The sequence below is a fragment of the Protopterus annectens genome, chromosome 5.part0 (assembly GCF_019279795.1).
Source record: "Protopterus annectens isolate FY-2018-M chromosome 5.part0, PAN1.0, whole genome shotgun sequence".
Taxonomy (NCBI): domain Eukaryota; kingdom Metazoa; phylum Chordata; order Ceratodontiformes; family Protopteridae; genus Protopterus; species Protopterus annectens.
The window spans coordinates 349,140,698-349,168,197 of record NC_056735.1 but is presented as its reverse complement, the minus strand read 5'-3'; the positions used below and the strand labels follow the sequence as shown (position 1 = coordinate 349,168,197).

General features: G+C 42.1%; 1 protein-coding gene across 2 annotated transcripts in view; it reads left to right on the top strand.

Moving 5' to 3' along the window:
* BCOR (BCL6 corepressor) overlaps positions 1 to 27,500 on the top strand; it is a 588,412-nt gene that overhangs the window by 392,695 nt on the left and 168,217 nt on the right. For both annotated transcript variants that reach the window (XM_044072315.1, XM_044072314.1), the window contains exon 10: positions 25,566 to 25,732. In XM_044072315.1, the coding sequence (XP_043928250.1) occupies positions 25,566 to 25,732 (167 nt within the window). The remainder of the gene's footprint in view (positions 1 to 25,565; positions 25,733 to 27,500) is intronic.

Below are 27,500 nucleotides of genomic sequence, written 5' to 3'. Positions count from 1 at the left end.
GCTGATTTAAAATGTTCTAAATACCTGCATCTAAGAAGTTAGAATCTTGTAGTTCTGAAAGCTGTTCTGAATGACATGTTAATATAGTGTAATTGTCACCTCAAACACCTGTGTTTCCATTGGGTTTTAGAACAGTATGATCTGATTGGTGTCCTTTTCTTTCTTCCTCACTGATGGGTCTCCGATCCGATATCGGATCCAATTCAGCCACTTTCCAAGACTTTAGGATCGGAGTCTCGAGCTCCTCCCTATACCCACAATGCACTGTACCTTCCCCAACTCCCCAGATCTTGTTTTGTCGCACATTGTGTCCATATGTGGTTCCAGTCTCAAGTGGTGTTTGTCTTTTTGGAGATAAGTAGAGGAATTAGAAAAAAAAATGTTTTTCTTTCCATATAGTTTTTGGATTCTTTATTTCTTTGCCCTCCTATTTGTTTCTTGCAGGCATTGGAGACTTTAGAGTTTCTCTCGTGCCGTTGGCACTCTGCCATTCTGTTAACAAAAAAAAAAAAAAAACACTCCTATTCTGTTTAAAAAATAGTTTTTTTTCTAGTTTAAAACTTAATATAGTTATTGGCTATTATTCGTAGTAATTGGGGTTCCCTGTTGCCCGTGTATGTCTGTCTGTGTGCACCTATTTCTGTGGCTTCTCTTTCTCTCTGTCTCCCTGGTCATGTGTAAGAAACCAACAGGTTTCGAGAGAGCGGGATCTTGTGCCCACAAGAAGTGTAATGCTGATGGCCACAAAAAGTGCATCTATTGCTTAGCACCAGGACATCTAGATGTGGAGTGCGTTGTTTGTGCGGCCTTCAATCCTTGAGCTTTAACCGACTGCAGAACAAACTTATTTTAAAGGGTTTACTGCCTGTGTCCTTCACTTCTGGGGCTCAACCCCCCCCCCCCTAAACATGTTGGCTCCAAGAGCTCCCTCTCAGCTTCCTTAAGGGACTCTTAGGAGCATAGTCGCAAAAGACCTAAAATCTCGGATCAGTCTACATTGGATCTGACTGCCTCCAGAAATTCTTTGGATCTGTCGTGTGTGGCTCTGAGCATGTTGAAGCATGTGTTGGATCTGAAGTTTTTGTCAGATCCATTTTCTCGGCTTCAAGCACCTCTAAGTCAGCTATGGATCCTAGGTCATTTACTGGTCCGGAAAGAGTAATTGTAATCTCAGGATCCCCCGCTCCAGACATCTTCTCCTTGGGTCCCAAAGCTTTGGATCTGGTGGTTAGGAGCTGTACACTGACCTTCCAGGTGAGTTCTTCCCTCGAAGGTCCTTCATACTCCATCCAAATCAAGGCATGCTTCCTCAGCATCTTCCAGGTCTTAGTGAAGCTTGACTGTTCACCAAGCCCGATACAGACAGTATAATGCAGAAGTTCTTCAGGGTGCAGATCCAGATGAGGGTCTTGTCATCTCCGTCCCATCTCAGATCTGCGAGTGCTCCTTCTCCTACCTCTGGTTTCAGAAACTCAGGAGCCTGCATACCTGAGAGAGTCAATGTCTGATGGGAGAAGGCTTCCTTCCTCAACTCTGACTATATCCCTGACCAGCCCTGCTCCATTTTTGTTGGATCAGAGCAGGTCCCAGATCCCAGATGTCGGCGCCAGCTCTAGGGGGTTGCCCTCACCCTCAGTTTTGTCAGATCCGTCACTTCCCCTTGGGGCTTTGGCCTTTGACAGCTCTGGTCCAGTTCTGTCAGGAGGCCTCAGATCCGTGGGAGGCTCTGTTTTTTCCCCTTTGGTGACTTCGGCTCTGAGGGAGGGGGTCTCCCAGGGTCCATAGACCTTCCGGATTGCAGAAAGGGCTTTCTTTAGAATTAGAGAGTAGTCTCCTCACACCCAGGTTCTGCCCCGTCCTTCATTGGATCTGATCATTGAGCCCATCACTCCTGCCCTAGGTCAGTCTATCTCAAGGAGCCTGCAGGGAGTCCCTCTTCTTCCGATACCACCCCAGAACACCCTACAGAGGTCCCTCAAAAGAAAAACTGTAAAAGGAGGCACATAGACTCCCCTATGGAGTCTCTCATTGAGGACACTGATTTCAATGAGGGAGAAGGATCTCCTCGATCACCACCTGATGGTGTCTCATTTGGAGAGGTCCTGGAACTGCTTAGGCAGAAAGGTGGCTGGTCCTCCAATCCACCTGACGAATTGGTGTTCCTGGAGGCTTTCAGGGTAGGTCCATCTACATCCTGGGTGTTTCCCTCTGCAGATGAGCTAATAGATTTAGTTTCCCGCCAGGCCTGGAAGGAACCAGACACGGTCCAGCCTATTCCTAAGGGGCCCAATAGGTTCCTTAGCCTGCCCTCTGATCATCCACTTTGGAATAAAGGTGTTCTGGTAGATGCTATTGTTGCAGCAGCCACAAAAAAGGAGCTAGCCAAACAAGGAGTCTAGGGGATTGGAGAGATATGGAAAGTGCATTTACATCTGAGCTACTTTCACCCTGAGGTGGTTAAACTGTTTGGCGCACTTCACCCGATTGCAGGGAGACCTGGTTAATGAGTTAACCAACTCTTTTGTGGAGACCATGTCGGAGAAGGACTTGAAAAAGGTTTCATCCTAACTGGCTGCTCTTTCCTCCCTTGCAAGTTCCTAGATGAGGTTGATTTCGCACATGGCAGAAGGTACCTCATGAGCAGCCGGTGCAGGCATAGTCATTAGGAGAAATGCCTGGATGCAGCTTTGTGACTTTGTGGAATCCTTCAAGGCATCATTCATTAATGACCCCCTTTGACGGTTCCTCTTTGTTTGGACCGTCCGTGAAAGACACTAACCCGCAGTGAGCAAGAAGGGAAGACCTTGTCTGCCATAGGGATAAAGTTTTCCACCCCCTCAGAGGATCTTCTCTAGGAATCAGCGAGGAGGGAAGAAAACTTGGTTTATTAAGTCTAGAGAACCTTTCTTGGACCCATACAGGGACACTTCCTCCAAAGGCAGAGGAGGAGGAGGGTTTAATGGCAGATGCTACCCTGGGGGGGGGGGGGGGCTCAAAATCGGGGTTTCAGGGAGCCTTTACACGACAGGTCCTATCAGCGCTCCTGAAGCATTGCCCAGTTATTCATCTCTGGAGGCAGTCGTTGGGGCATCTATCTTTGCACCTAAAAGCCTGGACAGACATAACAAACACTTGGGTGCTAAACATTATATCCAGAGGTTATTACATTCCCTTTACCTTGTTACCTCCAGGTCCTAGGAGGAGACTCCCCAACATACCCCACCCACCCAGTCAAAGGGAGCATGCTATTCAAGAAGTTCCAAAACTTATACAAAAAAAGAGTCCTCCAAGAGGTCCCGACAAAACAAAGAGGATTCAGAACTTATTCTTGCTTCTTTTTAGTGCTGAAGAAAACACGGGACTCAAGACCTATTCTAGACCTCAGCAACTTGAATCAGTTTCTCAAGAAGTCAAAGTTCCAAATGGTTAACAGTTCAGTCCATTCTGCCACTTTTGGGCAAGGATGATTGGATGTGCTCTGTGGATCTTCAGGACTCATGCTATCATATCAAAATTGATAGGCGCTCCAGAAGACACTTGTGCTTTCAGCTGGGAGCCAGTCCTTACCAATTCAGGGCACTGCCCTTTGGACTCACCACAGCCCCCCCCCCCCCGGGTGTTTACCAAATGTTTGGCAATAGTAGCTGCTCACCTGAGGCTAAAAGGATTCCAGGTGTTTCCCTATCTAAATGATTGGCAGCTTACTACACCAACAAGGCATTGACTGCTACAATCCAGGGATTATCTAGTAAAGGTCTTCAACCACTTGGGCATCATGATAAATCTAGCAAAATCAAACTTGTCTCCCATTCAGAACCTAGAATTCATAGGAACACAATTGGACTAGACATAAGTGGCTTCCTTACTGATGCATTGGGTAATATCTCTAAGACAACAGGTTCTGGAGTTTAGATCTACCTTCTCCTCCTGCAGTATTTATTCTACAGGCTGTAAGGTTAATGGCTGCTACAATATTTCTAGTTCCGTTAGCACGGTTCTTTATGAGGATTCTTCAATGGACAATAACGGTTCAATGGCCCATCCTCTACCAACCACTTTTAGTTCCCATAAAACTGTCTTCGATCATCAGCATTGGTGGATGGAGTCAGATGACCTGTATAGCGGCAGCCCCCCCCCCCACTTGATAGCCACAGTGACCACGGAGGCTTCCCAGTGTGGGTTGGTGGGGCATTACTAAGGGAAGATGGTCCAGTGCATGTGGTCATCCATCGAGACCAATCTGGATGTCAGTGTCCTAGAGATGAGAAGTAGTCCTTCTAACGTTGCAAGCCTTTCAGGATATTCTCTGTCTGGGGATGATTGCAGTTCACGCAGACACCATGTCAGTAGTCTGGTACATCAACAAACAAGGTGGAACCAGTTTGTACCTGCTGTGCAAAGTGGTTGTAAGAGTTTGGGAATGGGCGATATCTTCAGACCACTTTCTAATTGCAACACACATTCCGGGAAGAACCACTATTCTAGGGGACAGACTTGGCAGGTCCATTCTGACTTCTCACGAGTGGTCCCCTCAACCTGTCAGTGGCAAACAAGATTTTCAACCATTGGGGTCAACCTTGTAGCAACCTTTCCACCTCTCCTCTGAACTTCAAGTGCAACAAGTATTTTGCTCTGATCCCCCTGAAGGGATAGTCACCGAGGGATGCTCTAGTCCACGACTGACCCCCAGATTTCCTTTATGCTTACCCTCCACTTCTGTTGACCCTGAAAGTCCTACAGAAGGCCAACAGGTAGAAGATCTCAGTAGTCCTCATTGCCCCTTTCTGGCCTCACAAGATGTGGTTCCCCTTCCTTTGGTCTCACCTGATGTATTGGCCTTGGATTCTGGATCCCATACAGGATCTCATTTCTCACCCATCAGAAAGACAGCTTTCCATTCATCACACCCTAAAACTGCCCCTATGGTTTCTTCACTTCCAGGCTCACCTTGTCTGCCCATGACATTATCCTGGCCTCTTAGAGGGCTTCCACTAAAAAGGTTTACAATAGCAAGTGGAAGAGGTTCTTAATTTGGGCATCACAGGAGAATATTGATACTTTCTCAGCATCCACAGTTTCAGTTCTCTTTTTCTTGGCACTCTTTTTTTCAGGAAGGAGCCAGTTACTCTACCTTCATGCTTCAGCTGACTGCCATATCCCACTCTCATGTTGGGAAGAGGGTCTTCTCTCTCTTTTCTTCCAAATTATGTAAAGCTTTCATGAAGGGAATTTTTCATCTTGAACCTCCAAAAAAAGATCTTTCTCCCCCTTGGGATCTCATGTTGGTACTGCAGGGTTTTACCCAGAAGCCATTTGAACCAGCTGATTCTTGTGACATGAAATGTCTTGGAAAACGATCCTTTTTGTAGCTGTTACTTCCGCTAAGAGAATATCGGAGCTTCAAGCTTTGTCTGCCAGACCTCCTTATGTAATTTTCCTTAAAGATAGGGTATCTTTAAGAAAGAAAAAAACGTCCTTCCTGTCTGAGGTGGCCATGGAGTCTAACATTAACCAATCCGTTCAGTTACCAGTTTTCTTCCCCAAATTCTCAAACAAAGGTGAATGTATTTTGCTTCTCCTAGATGTTCACAGGCAACTACATTTCTACCTCCAGAGGACAAATATGCATAGGAAGTATGATCAACTGTTTGTCTCTTTTTCAACAAACCAGTCAGGTTAGGTATCACTTTAAGTAAATGGACAATGGACTGTATTTCATTAATTTATTCTCAGAAAGGTATAGATTTGTCATGACCTCCCAAAGCTCATTCCACCAACGCTATAGGTACTTCATTTGCTTTCTCTTTAGAAGCCTCAATTGATTATTTGTGCTGCATCCACTTGGTCTAAGACTCGCACCTTCATCTCACATCATAAATTGGATATTATTTCTAGGAGTAGGGCATCCTTCGGCTCGACCGTGCTCCAGCACATCCTTCCCTGAGGGCCACCCAGGAATCATGTGGGGATCACAGGGACTCTGACCCATCAGTGAGGAAGAGTGAAAAGGATAACGTCAGATTTACAAGTTATATACTTACCATAACTAGGTGTCCGTGTTGTCCATTTTCCTTCTTCCTCACATTTCTCCCAGGCTTCTCCCAGCCTGGTGCCTTTGAGACATCCAAGTACTAAACAGCACAAACCAGGAAAAAAATAACAGGATTCACAGCAATAGGGCAACACACAGAAGTACCACAGAAGTCACAAGAAAATAAAGTTGAATTGAATTGAATTTAATGAAGCGCTTTTCGTCTGTGGTGTACACAGACTTCCTCAGACAAGAAGTATTACAAACTACATTTAACTGAACAGCAGCTTAAATATACAGCAGTATTAAGTCAAAGGTTCAATTAACCAATCAGGCACACCTTGAACCATGAATAAAAATTTTTTAAAGTTAAAACGCAAGCTCACAAGACTTGAGTTCAATCACTCACATTATATTAAAATTAAAATTAAACTAGACAATCATAAAATCAGCCAGTTGTTAGCCTAACATCTAAATAGGCACTAGTCACTACCTGATGTAAACAAGTGCAAGTCACAAAACAGTTTGAGTGTGTTACAAACTCATAAAGGCAAAAAGACTATCTAAACAGGTTCTTAAGTTTAAGAAGGCTGCTAATAGAGCAGCCTTCATTAAGACCTGGTAGAGCATAGGCATTTAATCTAATTTGCCATCGCAATTCAGACGCCTCTAATAATAGGTGTACAGGGGCTCCTCTGATAGTGTCATGCATTTGTTCTATAACCATAAACTTAAAATGGTGGTCTTTATGCTGGATGATGTGTTTAGCAAGAGCATTTTCATCTTTCGCTTTATTAATTGCATATTGATGTTCGTAGATCCGATCTTTTAATCTACGCTCGGTTTTACCTACATAAAACCTGTGCATTTCTGGCATAATGCCACATAGACCACCATTTTAGAGTTACAAGTGCATCTGCATCTAATGTCATATCTAACATTATCAATGTCGAATCGGTTAGATTCAAGAATGTAGCGACATTGATTACAGTTTTGACATTTGAACATCCCAGAATGGGTACTCTGCCGCTCAGGTTGTTCCAACAACATTTTCATATTTTACCCCTTCTATATGTAACCTCAGGTTTAACTCCCAGTTTGTTCAAAATTGCAAGGTTGGAGAACAAGTTCCAGTTCTTAATAATAATGTCCATAATAGACCTACTACTTGGACAGTATGTAAGAATTAATCTAGTGTTATTATTGTGTATAGGAGTAGTTCCACCTATACATTCTAACCTAGGCTCGGCCAACCCGGTAGAACTGATGTTCAGTATAGGTTTGTAAAAACCACTGGATCTTTTGTTAATCACCTCATTGACTAAATTGTCTAGTAAGTTAAGCGGATAGCCTCTATGAAGGAACATATTCTTAAGTAAGTCACATTCCCTAAGAAAATCATCGTCCAGGCTCACCATCCGGGCTGCTCGTACGAGCTGTCCCTTAGCCACAGAACATTTTTTATAGCTAGGATGGCACCTACTAAAATGAAGAAAGAATTAGAGTAGGTAGGCTTTCTATATATACTGGCCACATATTTATTCAAGATGTCATTTTTCGCCAACCATACATCTAAATAGGCTATTGCCTCAGTATTGAAGGAAGAGGTAAAAACTAAAAAGTCAGTGGAATTATTAAGTAAATTTAATAATAACAGGCTATCAGCTTCTTCACCCTCTAATAAAATAAAGATGTCATCCAGGTACGGTGTAGTACTTGATCTTGGACACTACTACCGACTCATTATTTAATATGTTCTCCCTTTCCCAGTATGACATCACTATGTTGGCCAAGCTGGCTCCGCAGGGGGACCCCATAGCCACCCCAGTTTTTTGTAGATAGAAATTCTCTCCTAATAAACAATAGTTGTTATAAAGGATCAAGTCCAACAGTTCAATCACAAGGGATATTTCATGGGGTGGGGCACCCTTACTCTTAAGGGAGAAGGCCACCCAGTCCAAAGCTGTCTGCAGAGGTATACAAGTGTATAAATCCTTGACGTCTATTGTCAGGAAATTATACTCTCTACTGAATGGAATGTTGTTTAACTTATCAAGAAAAGACCAAGAATCTTTACAGATTTGCTCTTCATCCTCAAGGTACTTCTGCAGGATAGTATCAACCAGCTTGGCACAAGGGTATGTAGGAGAGCCGCCCATCAACGAGTGGGCATAGGATTAACAAGATCCTTGTGGATCTTGGGTATACCAAAGATGCAGGGGTACCTAGGAAATAATGTGGTAAGGTATTTGTGTTGACTTTGGTTAAGTCTACCCTCAAAAAACATTTCGTCCAAGGAACTCTTAATTTTATGATATGCATGGTTTACCTCAGACCCTGAACTAATCGTATACGCATCATTAGACAATAGGCCCAACATCCTGTCAAAGTAGTCCAATTGATCAAAGACTACAACCCCACCACATGTATCGGGTTTACAGATTCTTAAGGAATGTAACTTAACATATTCCAACAGGGTCATTTCAGACTTCCCTAAATCGTTAGTACATTTACTTAAATGCAAATTACTATGTCTTAAATCAAGTTCACAGGTGGATTCAAACGCTTGTACTAATGGGTGCAGAGGTGGGTTAAACATGCTAGGGACAAACATATCAGATGGAGCATCCTGACTGAAACCACAAGTTTCAAACAGCAGATTAAAGTTCAATTTACGAGCAAACATCTTAATATCAATGATGGTGTTCACTAGATCGAACTTCTGTTGAGGTACATAGGTGTGTCCCTTAGATAAAAGGTTGGCCAGTTCATCAGGGATCAGCACGTTGGAGTAATTAAAGATATTAAAGTCACCAAGTTGGTTGGTAGAAATGACTGGACCCATACGTTGGTTAATGGGGGGAACCACAGTATCAGTCTCTACATCCTGCAAGTTATCAATAATAGACAAAGGTGAAATGACACAAGGAACCTCGTTTACCACACAAGCCGAGGCTTCAATAAGGCAAGAAGACAGAGGTAGAGCCAGGTGAAAGGTACTCCTGGTATCTACTGCCTCTGAAAAAACTGTTTCTGTTGCTTCCCCTTAAAAGATTGCTGCAAGTTGTTCCTTTGCTTAGGGATAGGAGTGAGAGACTTATGAACCGTAAACAACAGCAGGGTCCTCACACTACGACCATGGGCCAGCAACAGGTACACTTTTCTACCAACAAACAGGGTGCTATCCCTGGGGTGCTAACGAGGTTCCTTGTGTCATTTCACCTTTGTCTATTATTGATAACTTGCAGGATGTAGAGACTGATACTGTGGTTCCCCCCATTAACCAACGTATGGGTCCAGTCATTTCTACCAACCAACTTGGTGACTTTAATATCTTTAATTACTCCAACGTGCTGATCCCTGATGAACTGGCCGACCTTTTATCTAAGGGACACACCTATGTACCTCAACAGAAGTTCGATCTAGTGAACACCATCATTGATATTAAGATGTTTGCTCGTAAATTGAACTTTAATCTGCTGTTTGAAACTTGTGGTTTCAGTCAGGATGCTCCATCTGATATGTTTGTCCCTAGCATGTTTAACCCACCTCTGCACCCATTAGTACAAGCGCTTGAATCCACCTGTGAACTTGATTTAAGACATAGTAATTTGCATTTAAGTAAATGTACTAACGATTTAGGGAAGTCTGAAATGACCCTGTTGGAATATGTTAAGTTACATTCCTTAAGAATCTGTAAACCCGATAAAGGTGGTGGGGTTGTAGTCTTTGATCAATTGGACTACTTTGACAGGATGTTGGGCCTATTGTCTAATGATGCGATACGATTAGTTCAAGGTCTGAGGTAAACCATGCATATCATAAAATTAAGAGTTCCTTGGACGAAATGTTTTTTGAGGGTAGACTTAACCAAAGTCAACACAAATACCTTACCACATTATTTCCTAGGTACCCCTGCATCTTTGGTATACCCAAGATCCACAAGGATCTTGTTAATCCACCATGCGCCCACTGCTGATGGGCTGCTCCTACATACCCTTGTGCCAAGCTGGTTGATACTATCCTGCAGAAGTACCTTGAGGATGAAGAGCAAATCTGTAAAGATTCTTGGTCTTTCTTGATAAGTTAAACAACATTCCATTCAGTAGAGAGTATAATTTCCTGACAATAGACGCCAAGGATTTATACACTTGTATACCTCTGCAGACAGCTTTGGACTGGGTGGCCTTCTTCCTTAAGAGTAAGGGTGCCCCCATGAAATATCCCTTGTGATTGAACTGTTGGACTTGATCCTTTATAACAACTATTTTTATTAGGAGAGAATTTCTATCTACAAAAACTGGGGTGGCTATGGGGTCCTCATGAGCCAGCTTGGCCAACATAGTGATGTCATACTGGGAAAGGGAGAACATATTAAATAATGAGTCGGTAGTAGTGTCCAAGATCAAGTACTACACCGTTACCTGGATGACATCTTTATTTTATTAGAGGGTGAAGAAGCTGATAGCCTGTTATTATTAAATTTACTTAATAATTCCACTGACTTTTAGTTTTTACCTCTTCCTTCAATACTGAGGCAATAGCCTATTTAGATGTATGGTTGGCTAAAATGACATCTTGAATAAATATGTGGCCAGTATATATAGAAAGCCTACCTACTCTAATTCTTTCTTCATTTTAGTAGCTGCCATCCTAGCTACCAAAAAGGTCTGGTTAAGGGTCAGCTCACGAGCAGCCCGGATGGTGAGCCTGGACGATGATTTTCTTAGGGAATGTGACTTACTTAAGAATATGTTCCTTCATAGAGGCTATCCGCTAACTTACTAGGCAATTTAGTCAATGAGGTGATTAACAAAGATCCAGTGGTTTTACAAACCTATACTGAACATCAGTTCTACCGGTTGGCCGAGCCTAGGTTAGAATGTATAGGTGGAACTACTCCTATACACAATAATAACACTAGATTAATTCTTACATACTGTCCAAGTAGTAGGTCTATTATGGACATTATTATTAAGAACTGGAACTTGTTCCGCTCCAACCTTGCAATTTTGAACAAACTGGGAGTTAAACCTGAGGTTACATATAGAAGGGTAAAATATGAAAATGTTGTTGGAACAACCTGAGCGCAGAGTACCCATTCTGGGATGTTCAAATGTCAAAACTGTAATCAATGTCGCTACATTCTTGAATCTAACCGATTCGACATTGATAATGTTAGATATGACATTAGCTGCAGATGCACTTGTAACTCTAAAATGGTGGTCTATGTGGCATTATGCCAAAATGCACAGGTTTTATGTAGGTAAAACCGAAATAGATTAAAAGATCGGATCTACTTAACATCAATATGCAATTAATAAAGTTAAAGATGAAAATGCTCTTGCTAAACACATCATCCAGCATAAAGACCACCATTTTAAGTTTATGGTTATAGAACAAATGCATGACACTATCAGAGGAGCCCCTGTACACCTATTATTAGAGGCGCCTGAATTGCGATGGCAAATTAGATTAAATGCCTATGCTCTACCAGGTCTTAATGAAGGCTGCTCTATTAGCAGCCTTCTTAAACTTAAGAACCTGTTTAGATAGTCTTTTTGCCTTTATGAGTTTGTAACACACTCGAACTGTTTTGTGACTTGCACTTGTTTACATCAGGTAGTGACTAGTGCCTATTTAGATGTTAGGCTAACAACTGGCTGATTTTATGATTGTCTAGTTTAATTTTAATTTTAATATAATGTGAGTGATTGAACTCAAGTCTTGTGAGCTTGCGTTTTAACTTTAAAAATTTTTATTCATGGTTCAAGGTGTGCCTGATTGGTTAATTGAACCTTTGACTTAATACTGCTGTATATTTAAGCTGCTGTTCAGTTAAATGTAGTTTGTAATACTTCTTGTCTGAGGAAGTCTGTGTACACCACAGACGAAAAGCGCTTCATTAAATTCAATTCAATTCAACTTTATTTTCCTGTGACTTCTGTGGTACTTCTGTGTGTTGCCTTTGAGACATGCTTGGAAAAAAATTGAAAACTGTGGGTTCCAGATTTCAACCTCAGATCTTTCTTTCTCTGTAGTATTGCTATAATCCTTTTGGTTATAAGACAGCAAACCTGATCTGGGGAATTGAGGAAGGTATGGTGCATTATGGGTAGATGGAGGAGCTCAAGACACTGATCCTGAAGTCTTGGAAAGCGGCCAAGTTGGATTGGATATCTGATCTGAGACCCATCCGTGAAGAAGAATGAAAATGGACAACTTGTTATGGTAAGTACATAACTTCTAATTTACAGTGAAGCTAAGAGAAGTATGCATTATTATATGTTACCAAGGCGAAGAAACATGCCTCATAGTTCACATGTAGTCATAACATACATCCAAACTTCTTTGTCATTTGTTATGTGCAAGTCTGAAAGTGGGGTGAAGAAAAGCTTACTTGTGTCTTGGCACTACATCATCTCTTTCAACTATGCAGATTTTCAGAGTATCCAGGTTTTTGCCTCAAATATTTGGTGCATTACTCTTAAAGTTGTAACCCGCAGTGGTGGTGCTGCGGTAGCATTGTCGCCTAACAGTAAGACGCTGTCCGGTTCGATTCTTAGCTAGAGCATCTTCTGCGTGGAGACATGCATGAATAGGCATACCTTCGTTGAAGGTTGTGCGTCAGGCTGGTAACTCGGCATGTAAAAATCAGCTACCAATCATTAGTGGACTGGAGTTCCGCTGTGGCGACCCCTAACCGGGAAAAGCCAAAAGACACAACAACAACTCTTAAAGTTGTAGTTTTCTAGTAAACCATTGAGGATTCATGTCAGAGTATAATGATAGACATTTGAGTTTCAGGCTTCATACCCTTCAGAAAATTCATGCTAATTCAAAACCTGTTATTCAATCAACTTTCTAAGTTTGTAAGAGCAATATTTAAAATCTGTCCCTATTTTTGGTCCTTTGTCTCCCGATTGTGTATGGCTGTCTCCAGATTTCTTGCTCTAACAGGTTAAGAAGTACTCACTACATGTTTTCTGCCTTTTGGTGAGGTAGCTAAAATGTATATTGAGTGTGGCATTGAGGTAATTTAAAAACTGTGAAAATGGTGGAGGGTATGGGAACTAAACCTTGTAGGTAGTGATAGTAAAAAGTAAATGTAGTACAGTAATTGCAGACGTTAAGGTCCTTGTTCTCTTTTATATGACTGAAATGGGTGGTTGCGTGATCTAATAACTCCAGACGAGGCAATACTGATCGCGTTTTTTCTGCTAAGTGTAGTGCTGTATTGAGACCAGATGTTATTCGTGTTTCACTGTTGCAGTCATTACATTTGGTTAATCTGCTGGCAGGTTGCCTTCATTCGGCCTGAATAACAAAGTCTTGGGTCCTGCGTCGGTTGCTGTCTCCTCTTCCATGATGTCAGGTCGTCAGGGGTATAAAACATGCAGCCGACACCATTTTAACCAGTTTTTCTTGCCACATGGTGCCCGAAGCAGAAGCAGTTCGCAAGTGCCGGTCGGCCGACTCCTGAAATTTTCGCATTCGAGTTTCAGAACCAAAGTCTTCAGCTAAAGCTAAGTACCCCGTTGGGGAAACTTTTTCTTACTCCTTAACGATGTCAGTAAAAGTTAATAATTGCATTACTTGTAGGAAGCAAATACCTCATAAGGATTTTCATTTGTACTGTATTCCTTGCCTAGGCCCAGATCATAATGTGTCTTGCTGTCGGTTCTGTGCTAGATTTAACCAACGCACTATTAAGCGTCGGTATATTTTTGCTCCAAAATATTTTGTATCCAGATTTAATTACCCTGAAATGTCATCGGCTAGCAATCCGACTACCGGAGTTCACAAAAAACGCAAAGAAAAAGACAGACCGTCGAGGTCCAAAACCGACGAAGTTTCTCCTAAGCCAGTCGCTGGTTCGCCGGTACTCATTGAGGCACTTTCGCAGCCCCTGATACCCACTACTTTTGAGTCGCAGGCCTCTACTAAGACCCATGCAGTGTCCAGTGTGCCACGAGATTCTCAGAGTATTGAACCCGCGGATGTCTCTCCCTTGGATGGGTCTAGAGCCGCTGAGTAGGCACCGGCTTCTGAGGGTGTTTTCAGGCCTCAACATTTTTATATAAAACCGATGCCAGCTTCAAAAACAAGATCAAAAACACCTTCTAAGTCTAAAAAACTGATGCATGAGCCACGTGCTCAGGCCCCTATGCCTAAAAAACTGATTATCAAAATGGCTGAGGACTTAATTACCTTGATCAGGGGTTTCCAACCCCCCCCCCCCCCGCTAAGAGGCCTAGGCACGACACTGATTATGAATCTTCAGATCAGGTTTCCATTTCTTCTGATTCCTCTTCTGATCAGGAATTTTCTATACCACCCTATGAGGATTCAGATGCAGAAGAATCTATCCCATCTGCATCCCCTCCTGAGGATTATTCTTTTGGAGAAAGCTTGCATACTTTAAGGGAACATTCTCATTGGGAGAGTCAGGATTTCTCTGAATCAAAAAAGAGGCTTAGGGATTTCCTTCTTCTTCCTCAGCATAGGCCTTTGGCTATACCTCCTGTATTAGACATTGTTGATGTGTTTTCGGAATCAAGCATGGCTCCTGATTCCCTACCTCTGGCTCCTAGTAAGCCAGACCGATATTACAGAGCTCCTGACTCCCACAAATTTCTATTCAAAAATCCTTCTCTGATCCTGAAACTATCTCGCAGGGTCCCAAAGGTGTAAAGGCCTCTACAGCCAAAAATCCAACCCCCTTTGATAGAGATTCCAGGGCACTAGATAGATTGGGAAAGAAGGTTTATACGTCTGCAACCTTGGCAATTAGGGCCTTAAACTGCCAGTTTCATATGCTTAAATATCAACAGCATGTTATGGGCTTATTGAAACAGAAAATGGTGTTGATTTCTGATTGTGTGAAAAATAAAGAATTACAGGGATTATTGCATGCTGCAGAACAGGTTGGAAAGCATACTTTGCAATGTGGTTTTGATTCCTTGGAGGCCTCTTGCAGGGCCGCAGTTACTGGATCTGTGATTAGAAGCATGCCTGGCTCAAGAAGCAAAATCTGCCTGATCATGTTAAAGCTAAATTGTTGGATGCCCCTTTACAGCATGATACTGTGTTTCGCAATAAGGCAGAAGGGGTCTTAAAGAAAATGGAAGACAAAGCTAAATCTGTGCAAACTGTAAAAGATTTCTTACAAGTGCAGCCACCCAGATTCAGTAGGCACTGGCCTACTAAAAATTGGTCCTTTCCTGTGCTCAAGGAAATCCAGGTGTTCAAAAGGCTCTAGATACCAGTCACAGGGTTCTTACAGGTCAAAGCAATGGGGTGCCTCCACCTCCAAATCTGGAGGAAACAAAGCACAACCCTACAGTAAGCAGACTCAATGACTTCCCTCTACAATCACCAAGCACTTATCTTTTGGCAGCCCCCTTGGGGGGGGGCAATTGGCACTTCATGCTCAAAATTGGCAGTTAATTACCAAGGACAAGTGGGTATTAAACATAGTATTCCAGGGGTACAGATTTCATTTCCATACTTTAGCAACAGAAAAATTAAAACAAACTGAAATAGATAAAACAAAATCCACGTCAGCAGAACCAGCAGCAAAAAGTCCAATGTTAAGTGTTTTATTAACATCCACTTTTCGTTCAAAAAAAACTGAACTTCTTCAGACAGACATCAAAAGGTAGCAAATGTAAAAAAAACTCCTTAAATACACAATTAACAACACATGATACATTTGAATGGACCCAACCAACTGGTTGAAACTCACTGACGTCAATGCGTGGGAAAAAACTGATCTCAGAACTTCTTAAAGTACTACTGCATACAACAGTCAAATCCATGGAAATGTTTTAAAAACAAAACAAAGTGGAAATATGTATGAACATAATATTTAAAATGTTTAAAACCAAAAAACGTAGTATATAAAACCTTTTTAATGACAAAAGATAAAAAGTAAAAAATAGTAAGTGAAAAGTACTCATAATAACATTACCTCTGCATGCTTCTAAGTTTCAAAATGCAAGCTAAACTTACTCTGTCATTGAGACCTGCAAGTCTATAAGAACAGAGTTTCAGCTGCCAAATCACTTCTAGGCGCTCTAATAATAATTTTTTGTTTTTAATTTTCGAATCGAATTTCAGTCTGAAGTCTTCAAAGCTAAGTACCCCATTGGGGAACCTTTTCTTGCCTCAGTCCGATGTCAGAAAAAGTTAACAATTGCATTTCTTGTGGGAAGCAAATACCTCATAAGGACTTTCATTCTTTTTGTATACCTTGCCTAGGCCCAGACCATGACTTCACTGGTTGTCTGTTTTGTGCTAGGTTCAATAAGCGAACTATTAAGCGACGCTTTGATTTCGCACGACACTACTTCGGTAGGAAATTTAATTACACTATGATGTCGGAGCAAACGACTACCGGCGTGCATAAAAAACGCAAAGATAAAGAAAGGCAGCCTAGATCCAAGCCAGACTCCGAGGCCTCGGCTGGGCCAGTCGCCGGTTCTCCGGTTTTCAGTGAGGCGCCTACGCAGCCCCTGGCTACCGCTGAATTGGATCCCCAGACCGCTTCGGCCTCTCCAACAGAGAGTTCTAGGCCAACGCAGCCAATTTCTTTAGGCCCTACCAACGACATTGCAGTAGGAGAAGCCGGTGCTGTAGAAACACCTTCGGTTTGGTCTTCAGACCGACTACTCTCACCATAAAATCTTATGCTAAGATTAAGACTCCTCTAAAACCAAAAAAGACTACTCTTCAGTCTCCAGGTCAAGGCCCTATGCCTAAGAAACAGATGCTTAAAATGGCTGAAGATTTAATTTCTTTGATCAGGGGTTCCCAACCCCGACAAAAGGCCTAGACAAGAGGAGGATTATGCCTCCTCTGATCAAGTGTCTGTTTCCTCAGGCTCCTCTGAGGAACAGGATTACTCCTATCCACCTTATGAAGATTCTGATGCTGAAGACTCGATTCCCTCGGCTTCTCCCCCTGAAGATTATTCCTTTGGGGAAACCGTGCATACCATGAGGGAACATTTCCACTGGGAAGGTCAGGACTACTCCGACTCAAAGAAAAGGCTCCGAGAGTTTATTTTACCCCCCCAGCACAGACCCCTTGCTATCCCCCCAGTTTTGGACATTGTGGAGAATCTAGTCTAAATCCAGATTCTCTGCCTCCTGCTCCAGCCAAACCAGATAGATACTATAGAGTGCCTGACTCACACAAATTCCTATACAAAAGTCCTGTTGCTGATCCAGAGTCAATCTCCCAGGGTCCCAAGGGGGCTATAAGGCTTCTATGGCTAAAAATCCTGTACCCTCTGAAAGGGACTCCAGAGCACTATATAGGTGGGGGAAGAAGGTTTACACCTCAGCTACTCTAGCTATGAGAGCACTAAATTGTCAAATTCACATGCTTAAATACCAGCAATTCCTAATGTCTCAAATAAAACAAAAGATGGGCACGCACCCTCAACAGTCTGAATTCAAGGAAATGCAGGATCTGTTGCATGCAGCTGAACAGGTGGGAAAACATACTTTACAATGTGGTTTTGATGCCTTGGAAGCTTCCTCTAGAGCAGCTGTTACTGGGTCTGTTATACGTAGGCATGCTTGGTTAAAGGAACAATCTCTGCCTGATCATGTTAAAGCAAAGTTACTAGATGCACCCTTACAGCAGGAGGTCTTATTTGGGGTTAAAGCAGAGGAGGTTTTAAAGAAAATGGAGGATAAGGCAAAATCTATGCAGACGGTCAAAGATTTCTTACAAGTACAGCCCCCACGCTTCAGCAGAAATTGGCCAACAAAGAATTGGTCCTTTCCAGCTTCTGACAGACCACAGAGGGGTAAATACAGGCGCCCAAGGGGCAGAGGACAAGCACAAATCCCTTACAAACCCCGCCAATGGGGCACTGCAACACAGAAGGGAGGTGAAGACAGGCCACAAACTACTAGAAGGCAAGCACAATGACTTATACCTCAAACTGCCAGCAGAACTCTCTTGGCAGCTCCCTTGGGAGGAAAATTAGCACTTTTTGCAGACAACTGGCGCATAGTCACAAAGGACAAATGGGTCCTAGACATCATCTCACAAGGATACAGATTCCATTTCCACACCTTGCCAAGGATAAAAGGAATGCCAAACCTGCCACAAAATCAATGGGCAGAGGCACAAAAACAAATTACAGCTCTCATGGACATGAGAGACATTCAACTGGTACCTACACAGGAGCAAGGCCAAGGATTTTACTCAAGGCTCTTTCTAGTCCCCAGAAAGGACAATGCTTGGAGACCCATTCTGGACCTTTCAGTTTTAAACACCTTCTTGCAAGTACCCAAATTCAAGATGATAACAGTACAGCAGCTTCTTCCCATGTTGGGCAAGAAAGCTTGGCTAGTAACGTTGGACCTCAAGGAGGCATACCTGCATGTCCCTATCAGACAAAATTGCAGAAGATACCTCCGTTTCATTACAGGTTCAACCCATTACCAATTCTCTGCATTGCCCTTTGGCTTATCTACTGCGCCCAGGGTCTTCACAAAATGCCTGGCACCAGTAATTGCATACTGCAGACAAAGAGGAATTCAAATATACCCATACCTGGACGACTGCCTCATCCAAGCAGAAAGCAAGGACATTCTCTTACAACACCTGTTTTTTTGTAAAACATCTTCTAAGTTGCCTAGGGTACACAGTAAACGAAAAGCAATCAAAACTAGTGCCCTCACAAAATATGACATTCCTGGGTGCCAGCTTGAATACAACGGCCCAGATGGCTTATCTGACGCCAGACAAACAACTACAAGTAACTCAATACTTCAGAGCAATGGCAACAAAGACCCAACTCCCTGCAAGAAAAATTCTGCAGGCCTTGGGCTTCATGGCATCTTGCATACTACTAATACCATTTGCAAAACTGCATATGAGGAAATTACAATGGTACCTAAAAAGCGTATGGACTCAACACAGCCACAGCTTGGAAACAATGATACCTCTCATTCCCTGCCTTCAACAGGAGTTCCTATGGTGGTCACAGGCATGTCACCTCAACAAGGGTCAGCCTTTCTCCTTACCCCCCAGCCAGGCAAACTATGACAACAGATGCATCGGACTATGCCTGGGGGGCACACATGGCAGGACGGTGCATTCAAGGCATATGGACTGCAGATCAAAGGAATTTGTACATCAATCAAAAAGAAATGCTAGCTGTACAAAATGCTCTGACAGCCTTCAAGGACCTCTTACATCTAGGACAGCTTATCATAAGAACAGACTACACCACAGTAATGTGGTACATAAACAAGCAAGAGGGTACACACTCCTACCCTCTATGCAGGCAAGCAATGACCTTGTGGAACACAGCACTGGCTTACCAAGTTCAATTACAAGCTCAATTCCTGCCAGGAAAAAAAGAACACATTGGCAGACGACCTAAGCAGAAACATCATGGATCCCCACGAGTGGAAACTGGATCCACAAGTATTTGCAATGATAACTCAAAAATGGGGGCTCCCAGACATAGACCTATTTGCCAGCCCCCAAAACTATCAGCTAACAAAACTTTGCACAAGGACTTTTCACCATCAAGCTTGGAAAGTGGACGCACTCTCATTCAGTTGGAAAATGCTGACAGTATATGCCTTTCCTCCATTACCCCTTCTCACAAAGGTGCTGCTGAAAGTCAGGATGGAGAGACCCCGAATGATGCTCATTGCCCCAGACTGGCCACGCCAGCACTGGTACCCACTATTAAGGAATATGGCCCAGGGCCCACCATGGATTCTAACACAAATTACCCATCTGCTCACACAGCAAGACAATCAGATTCTACACAGCCAACTCAAAACCTTAAACTTGGCTGCATGGCAAATCACCTAAGCAACCAGCCAGCTCCTCTCTCACAAGCTGTTATGGATGTTATTCTGGAGGCCAGGAGGCCCAGCACCAGGAAAGCCTACTCAGACAAATGGAAAAGGTTTTGCGCCTGGAACCAAGCTAAAGCTCAAAATACCCTTCAGCCTGACATACCTCAGATTTTGCAATATTTAACTGAGATGCTACACAAAGGGCTTTCTTTCTCATCTATTAAAATCCACGCCTCAGCTATTTCAGCTCACTACAACACGGATCCTCCCTTATTTTCACATCCACTCCTAAGGCAGTTTCTCAGAGGGGCCAAAAACATTAGGCCTCCCAGGAGAGCACCAACACCTACTTGGGACCTCAACTTTGTTCTGGAAAAAACTTACGCTGCCTCCTTTTGAACCAGCTTTCTCAGCTGACTTAAAGTTTATATCAGGGAAGACTGCCCTGCTGCTAGCAATTACTTCAGCGAGAAGAGTTTCAGAGCTTCAGGCACTAATGGCAGTAGAGCCTTTCCTCATTTTTCATCAAGACAGAGTTTCTCTACAAACTAACCCCTCCTTTATGCCTAAGGTGGTATCCAGTGTGGCTCTAAATCAAGCCATCCATTTACCCACCTTCTTTCCAAATCCACAGAACAAAGGAGAAAGACTCCTACATTCCTTGGACATTCACAGGCAGCTACGTTACTACTTGGATAAAACTAAGGTTTTCAGAAAATCTGACCAGCTTTTTGTAGCTTATGCTACAGCATCACAAGGAAAGGCTATCTCAAAACAGACCATTTCCAAATGGATAGGACATTGCATACGTTTTTGCTACACCCACCATGGAAAACCAGTTCCTGCTAGCATAAGGCCCCACTCTACCAGGGCAGCAGCTACATCTACAGCCTACCTCAGGGGGGTGCCAACCAAGGATATTCTGGAAGCTGCAACTTGGAGTTCAGTACACACCTTCACCAAACATTACCACTTACCACTTTACTCTAAGACTAGAGCTGGCTTCGCCACTGCAGTTTTGCAGGGCCTTCTAGCCTCCTCTAACCCTGTTTGACTCCACCACCCATCCTTAGCTTTGGGATTCTACCCAAGTGTGATAACTGCAGCAGGGTAACACGATGAACATAGTACAGTTTTGTACCTACCATAAATGTAGATGTTCGAGTGTATACCCTGCTGCACTCCAGGTTACCCTCCCTCCATCCCCTCTGAACTAGCTGAACTTATCTCTACCACTCTATTCTATACTACCTCTGTGGTGTATTTGCTTGTGCCTAAGGGTTTTGTTTTATTTTTTCATTTATTTATATATATATATATATATATATATATATATATATATATTTTTTTTTTTTTTTTGCCCATCTATTAGGGGCACCTGACATCTGGGGCAAGAAAAACTGAAGAAAATGGTGTCGGATGCCTCTGATATACCCCTGGCGCTCTGACGTCAGGGAAGAAGCGACAGCAACCGACGCCGGACCAAGACTTTGGAATTCGGGCCAACTGCGGGACCGCCTGACGGCAGGATAACCCAAATGTGATGACTGCAGCAGGGTATACACTCGAACATCTATATTTATGGTAGGTACAAAACTGTACTTTCTGCACACTCAGCTCCAAACTATGAACCTTGCAGCATGGCTGATCATGTAATTATTCAAACAACACCTCTCAGTAAATCTGTTATGGATGTCATTTTGGAAGCCAGAAGGCCTAGTACTAGAAAATCTTATGCTGATAAATGGAAGAGATTCTGTGCTTGGAACCAAGCACAAGGAACGGACACAGCAAAACCAATATCCCTCAGATTTTACAATACTTGACTGAGATGCTTGACAGGGGCCTATCTTTTTCTTCAATAAAAATCCATGCCTCAGCCATCTCGGCTCATTACAACACGAGCCTCCCATCATTTCTCATCCTCTGCTAAAACAGTATCTTAGAGAGGCCAAAAATTTAAGGCCTCCTAGAAGATCACCAACTCCTGCATGGGACCTCAGATTTTTGCTGGAAAAACTCACTCTTCCTCCTTTTGAACCAGCAGCTACTGCGGATATAAAATTTTTATCTTGGAAAACAGCTTTCCTTTTGGCAATTACTTCAACAAGAAGGGTGTCAGAACTACAGGCTCTCATGGCTGTGGAGCCTTTTATTACATTTTACCTGGACAGGGTGTCCCTCAGGACCAATCCTTCCTTTATGCCTAAGGTGGTATCCAGTATGGCTCTTAACCAAACTATTCACTTGCCAACATTTTATCCAAATCTGCAACAAGGGGGAGCAGATTCTGCATTCATTGGACGTGCACAGACAGCTAAGATTCTACTTAAACAGGACCAAATCTCTAAGAAAGTCTGAGCAACTACTGGTGGCATTTGCTTCAGGATCAGAGGGGAAGGCTGTATCAAAGCAGACTATTTCTAAGTGGATAAGCCACTGTATTCGTTTCTGCTACTTGCATCATGGTAAACCTGTGCCCAAGGGAATCGGGTTACATTCCACCAGGGCTGCCTCTACCTCAGCAGCCTTTCTGAGAGGAGTTCCAACCAAAGACATTCTAGAAGCTGCTGCTTGGAGCTCTGTTCATATCTTCACAAAGCATTATCATTTGCCTCTCTTCTCTAAATCCAGGGCAGGCTTTGCCACTGCTGTTCTAAAGGGCCTTTTAGCCGCGCCTAATGCTATTTAGTTCCATCCTCCCATCCATAGCTTTGGGATTCTACCCAAATGTAATGACTGCAACAGTGAAGCATGAAGAACATAGTACAGTTGTGTACACTTTCCTTAAATGTAGATGTTCGAGTGTATTCACTGTTGCAGTCCGGGTTACCCACCCGCCATCCCCCTTTTCTATAACTTCTCTTTCCTTCACTATATTCTAAAGCCTTTGTGGTGTATTTGCTTTAAGATGAAGGTAAAGTTTGTTGCTAAAAGTGCATTTACATATATTGCTGTTTATATATATATATATATATATATATATATATATATATATATATATATATATGTATATGTATATATATATGTATATGTATATATATATATATATATGTATATGTATGTATATATATATATATATATATATATATATATATATGGGTCTACTTTCATAGACCGAATGTAATCACGACACACAAGTTACCGACCCCAAACAACCGAAAACACACCACACCAACAACTCATGATACCGAACACCACAACACCGATACAAAAAACGTCAACTACACATTACACACAACAACATATCCACTAACCTTAACCTAAACCCTAACCCTAACGTCCGACACTACCGCACACTTACCCAACCCGCACCCTAACTCACTTAACACACCCCTAAACCTCAACACCGTCACTATCGCACACTTACCCTACCTGCACCCTAACCCTAACTCACTTAACCCACCCTAAAACATTCAGCCCGTCACTATCGCACACTCACTCCACCCGCATTCTAACCCTGACACACTTAACACTTCCCTACACTGCTCTACGTCACTTCCACACACTTACCTCACCGGAACCCTTAGTCCGACACCACCGCATACTCACCTTTTCCACACCCTAACCTAAAATCCCTCACTGTCGTACACTTACCTGTCCGCTCCCCAATCCTAAATCTTTCATTTTCGCACACTTACCGTATCGCGCTCACACGCTGCCGTTGTCGGTCTCTCAGCTGTCGGGATATCGCGTTTTCAGTAACCTACCTGTTCGGTCATTCCGTCTCGGTCTTCCGGGTGTCGGTGATGTGGCGCTTCGGTCTATGAAAGTAGACCCATATATATATATATATATATATATATATATATATATATATATATTTGCTCCCATTTGGGGGGCACCTGACATCTGGGGCAAGAAAAACTGATTAAAATGGAGTCGGCTGCATGTTTTATACCCCTGACGACCTGACGTCATGGAAGAGGAGACAGCAACCGACGGTGGACCCAAGACTTTGTTATTCAGGCCAACTGAGAGCAACCTACTAGCAGATTACCCAAATGTAATGACTGCAACAGTGAATACACTAGAACATCTACATTTATGGTAAGTGTACACGACTGTACTATTATGCTACAGTTTTGAGTTGTATGCTCTCAGCACCTGTAACTTTTATTGTTGTTTGAGCTTTATGTCAATCTCAGAATTATCTGTTAATGACCTTGAATAAATCACTTTGTTTATCACATAGCTTTACTTGGCACACATTCTAGACACAGTTATCTTTACTTCATCATATAGACAAGCCCACTTAGAAAGTATCCTTCAGGAGAAGGAAATACTGTGTGTTTTGGAATTCGGTGTGCTGCTCAGAGCAGATTAAAGAAACATACCAAATTTTATTTTGCTGCTTGGTGAGTTATCTGTTATTAGGCAGAATCCTAATTTCTTATGGGATTAGATTTCTTGATTGCATGACCAAAAAAGTACTGTCAAAGAACCTCTCGGTACATTATTTCATTGCCTCAATTTCCTTTTGATTAGTTTTTGTAGTAAGGATTTAGATTCATGTTTAATAAATCGTTTTTATTAGCCTATTGTTTTTTTTTCCTTGATTACTAGCGCTAAATAATCTAATTAATAGATTAGCTCCAAAGCAAAAAAGCAGCCTGAAAACTGAATCACCCAATAGACAAAAGCCCTGGATTACAAAAATGCAGTTATGGAAGGGCATCATTATGGGCTGAAGGAACAGTGAGAGATCCAGAATGAGCTTTTAAACTGTATGGCAGATAAATGGGTAAAAATACAAAAAAAGAAAAGATCCTAGTCCTCCTCTGGTGAAAGAGAAGGTTGGTTTTATTAGGATACAGAAAATGCTGCTGTCAGAGTGTGAGGCAGTGGACAGAGGAAGGGGGGTAAGAGAAAAAGAAAATGTTGAGAAAATCGATAAGACATCAGATGTGGGTAATGCAGTTTTAGTTATGAAAGTGGTGAAAGAAGGCCCAGTGTGATAAGGTAATGCTGTTAAGGTAAAGGGGCATGTGTTGATGGGAAGTAGCATGCTTTCTTGGTACCGAAATAGTTGCCTTCATTTGTTAATGGTTGAATTGACTAGGTTAGAGGGGCACAGTATTCTGAGAGGAAGTTTTATGGAAAGAGTCCAGCACTAATATAGTTTTGAAAAACAGGTGATATCTGAATGCAGGGTAAAGAGTCAAAAGTCTGGATTCACTTAATGATTTGGGAACCATAGTGCACAGCTGTAGTTCTTTATTTTTGTTGCAAAAATGATGATGGCAAACTTGCATTCATTTATGATGTACTTAATAAGCAAGTCCTTTCTAGAAGAGGTAGAATAATGGTATCAGAACATAACAGGAGAGCATTAGGTTAGCACTGCTATAAAATTAAAATACATTGAGTAGATGCCTATAGCTGCTTTTTGCCTGTTATGTATAGTGATAGTCAAGTAAGGTGTAAAAATTAGTAGATATGATCACCTCAATGTTTAATGGATCTGATAAGGTCAGAATTTTACAGTGTGTTTTTTTTTCTGAAACTTTGCTTTCCATTATTATTTTCATATCTCTCTTCAAACAAAAAAATTAAGCTACCACAAAGGCTTAGATTTACTATAACATTCTTCTGTACACAGTGAGAGTAACTGTACATAAGCTGGTCTATTCTAAGGCTAGCAGCTGTCCCATCTCTTAAGCTTTGTCTTTTTTTTTGCAACACTTTTCCAGGAAGTTGTGTTATACTGTTTGGAAAACAGGATCTGTGACATTAACCATCGTGACAATGCAGGTTATTGTGCCCTCCATGAAGCCTGTGCCAGGGGCTGGCTGATGATTGTACGCTATCTGCTCGCACATGGAGCTGATGTGAATTGTAGTGCACAGGATGGAACCAGGTAACCTGCTTACTAAATTTCTCTTTCTGCTGAGGAGGTTTTGGGGGTTGGGGTGGGAGGTAGGCAAAAAAATACTTGGAAAAAATGGTCCTTTCTTGTGGGAAAAAAATGTGTCCCAGTCAAGCACTATGTAAGACATAACACTTGGAATTTATGAGAGAAATTGGTGCTACTGGGTTGTAGAAGTCGTTAAGGGTATGTTTAGCATGCATAGTGAAACAACAGTTTTCATTGCTTTTAATTTCCACAGGTCCACCCCCCCCCCCACAAAAAAAGTGTATGTGTGTAAATATTTGCGTATGTACATGTACATATATAAAAACGTGTGTACCCATGCACACACAGTAGTTATATGCGTTTTCACTGAATGTAATTTCCTTGAAAGCGAAAATTATTATGTCATATTCATTGAACAATCCTTTCACTGACAACTTGTTTTATAGAATAAAAAATACATGTAAAACGTCATGTTGAATAAATGAACCTCAAAAGGGTGTTTGGTCTGTCTTGTTGGTCAAAATGCACAGGAGTTGAATTGAAAATGCAGTGTGCTTTTTTGTCCTATAACATGCTCATTAAATGTGTATTGAAACTGGCAAGGTCATAGAATACTGGGCGGCATCATGTGATCTCAGAGTTAGTGTGTGTGTCTGTGTGTGTGTGTGTGTTATATAAAATGTGTACACACCCCTGTTAAAATGCCAGGTTTTTGTGATATATAAAAAATGAGACTACAATAAATCATTTCAAAACTTTTCTCATCTTTAATGTGACCTATAACCTGCAGAGTTCAATTGAAAAACAAACAAATCTGTTACGGAAAAAAATAAAAAAAAAAAAAATGTACAATAAGTTGGTTGCATCGGTGTGCACACCCTTAAACTAATACTTTATTGAAGCACCTTTTGATTTAATTACAGCATTCAGTCTTCTTGGGTACACACCTGCCATCAATTAGAGACTCTTATTAACCCCAAATAAAGTTCAGCTGTCCTAGTAGGACTTTCCTGACATTTACTCAGTTGCCTGCTACAGCAAAAGCCATGGTTCACAGAGAGCTTACAAAACGTCAAAGGGATCTCATTGTTGAAGGGTATCAGTCAAGAGAAGGGTACAAAAAAATTTCCACAGCATTGGATATACCATGGAACACAGTGAAGACAGTCATCAAAAAGTGGAGAAAATATGGGACAACAGTGACGTTGCATAGAACTGGACATCCCTCCAAAATTGAAGAAAAGATGAGACGAAAACTGGTCAGGGAGGCTGCCAAAAAAAGACCCTCAGCAACACTGAAAGAGCTGCAGGAATTTCTGGCAAGTACTGGTTGTGTACTACATGTGCCAACAATCTCCAGTATTCACCATATGTCTGGACTCTGGGGTAGATTTGCAAGACAGAAGCCTTTTTCTTATACAGAAAAACATCCAGGCCTGGCTAAAATTTGCAGAACAATACATCGTTTCCCAAAAGCATGTGGAAAAATGTGTGATCTGATGAGACCAAGGTTTAACTTTTTGGCCACAATTCTAAAAGGTACGTTTGGCGCAAAAACAATACATCACCAAAAGAACATCATTCCCCCCGTGGTGAAGCATGGTGATGGTAGTATCATGCTTTGGGGTTGCTTTTCTTCAGCTGAAACTGGGGCTTTAGTCAAGGTGGAGGGAATTATGAACAGTTCCAAATACCAGTCAATTTTGGCCCAAAACCTTCAGGCGTCTGCAAGAAAGCTTAAGATAGAAGAATTTCACCTTTCAACACAACA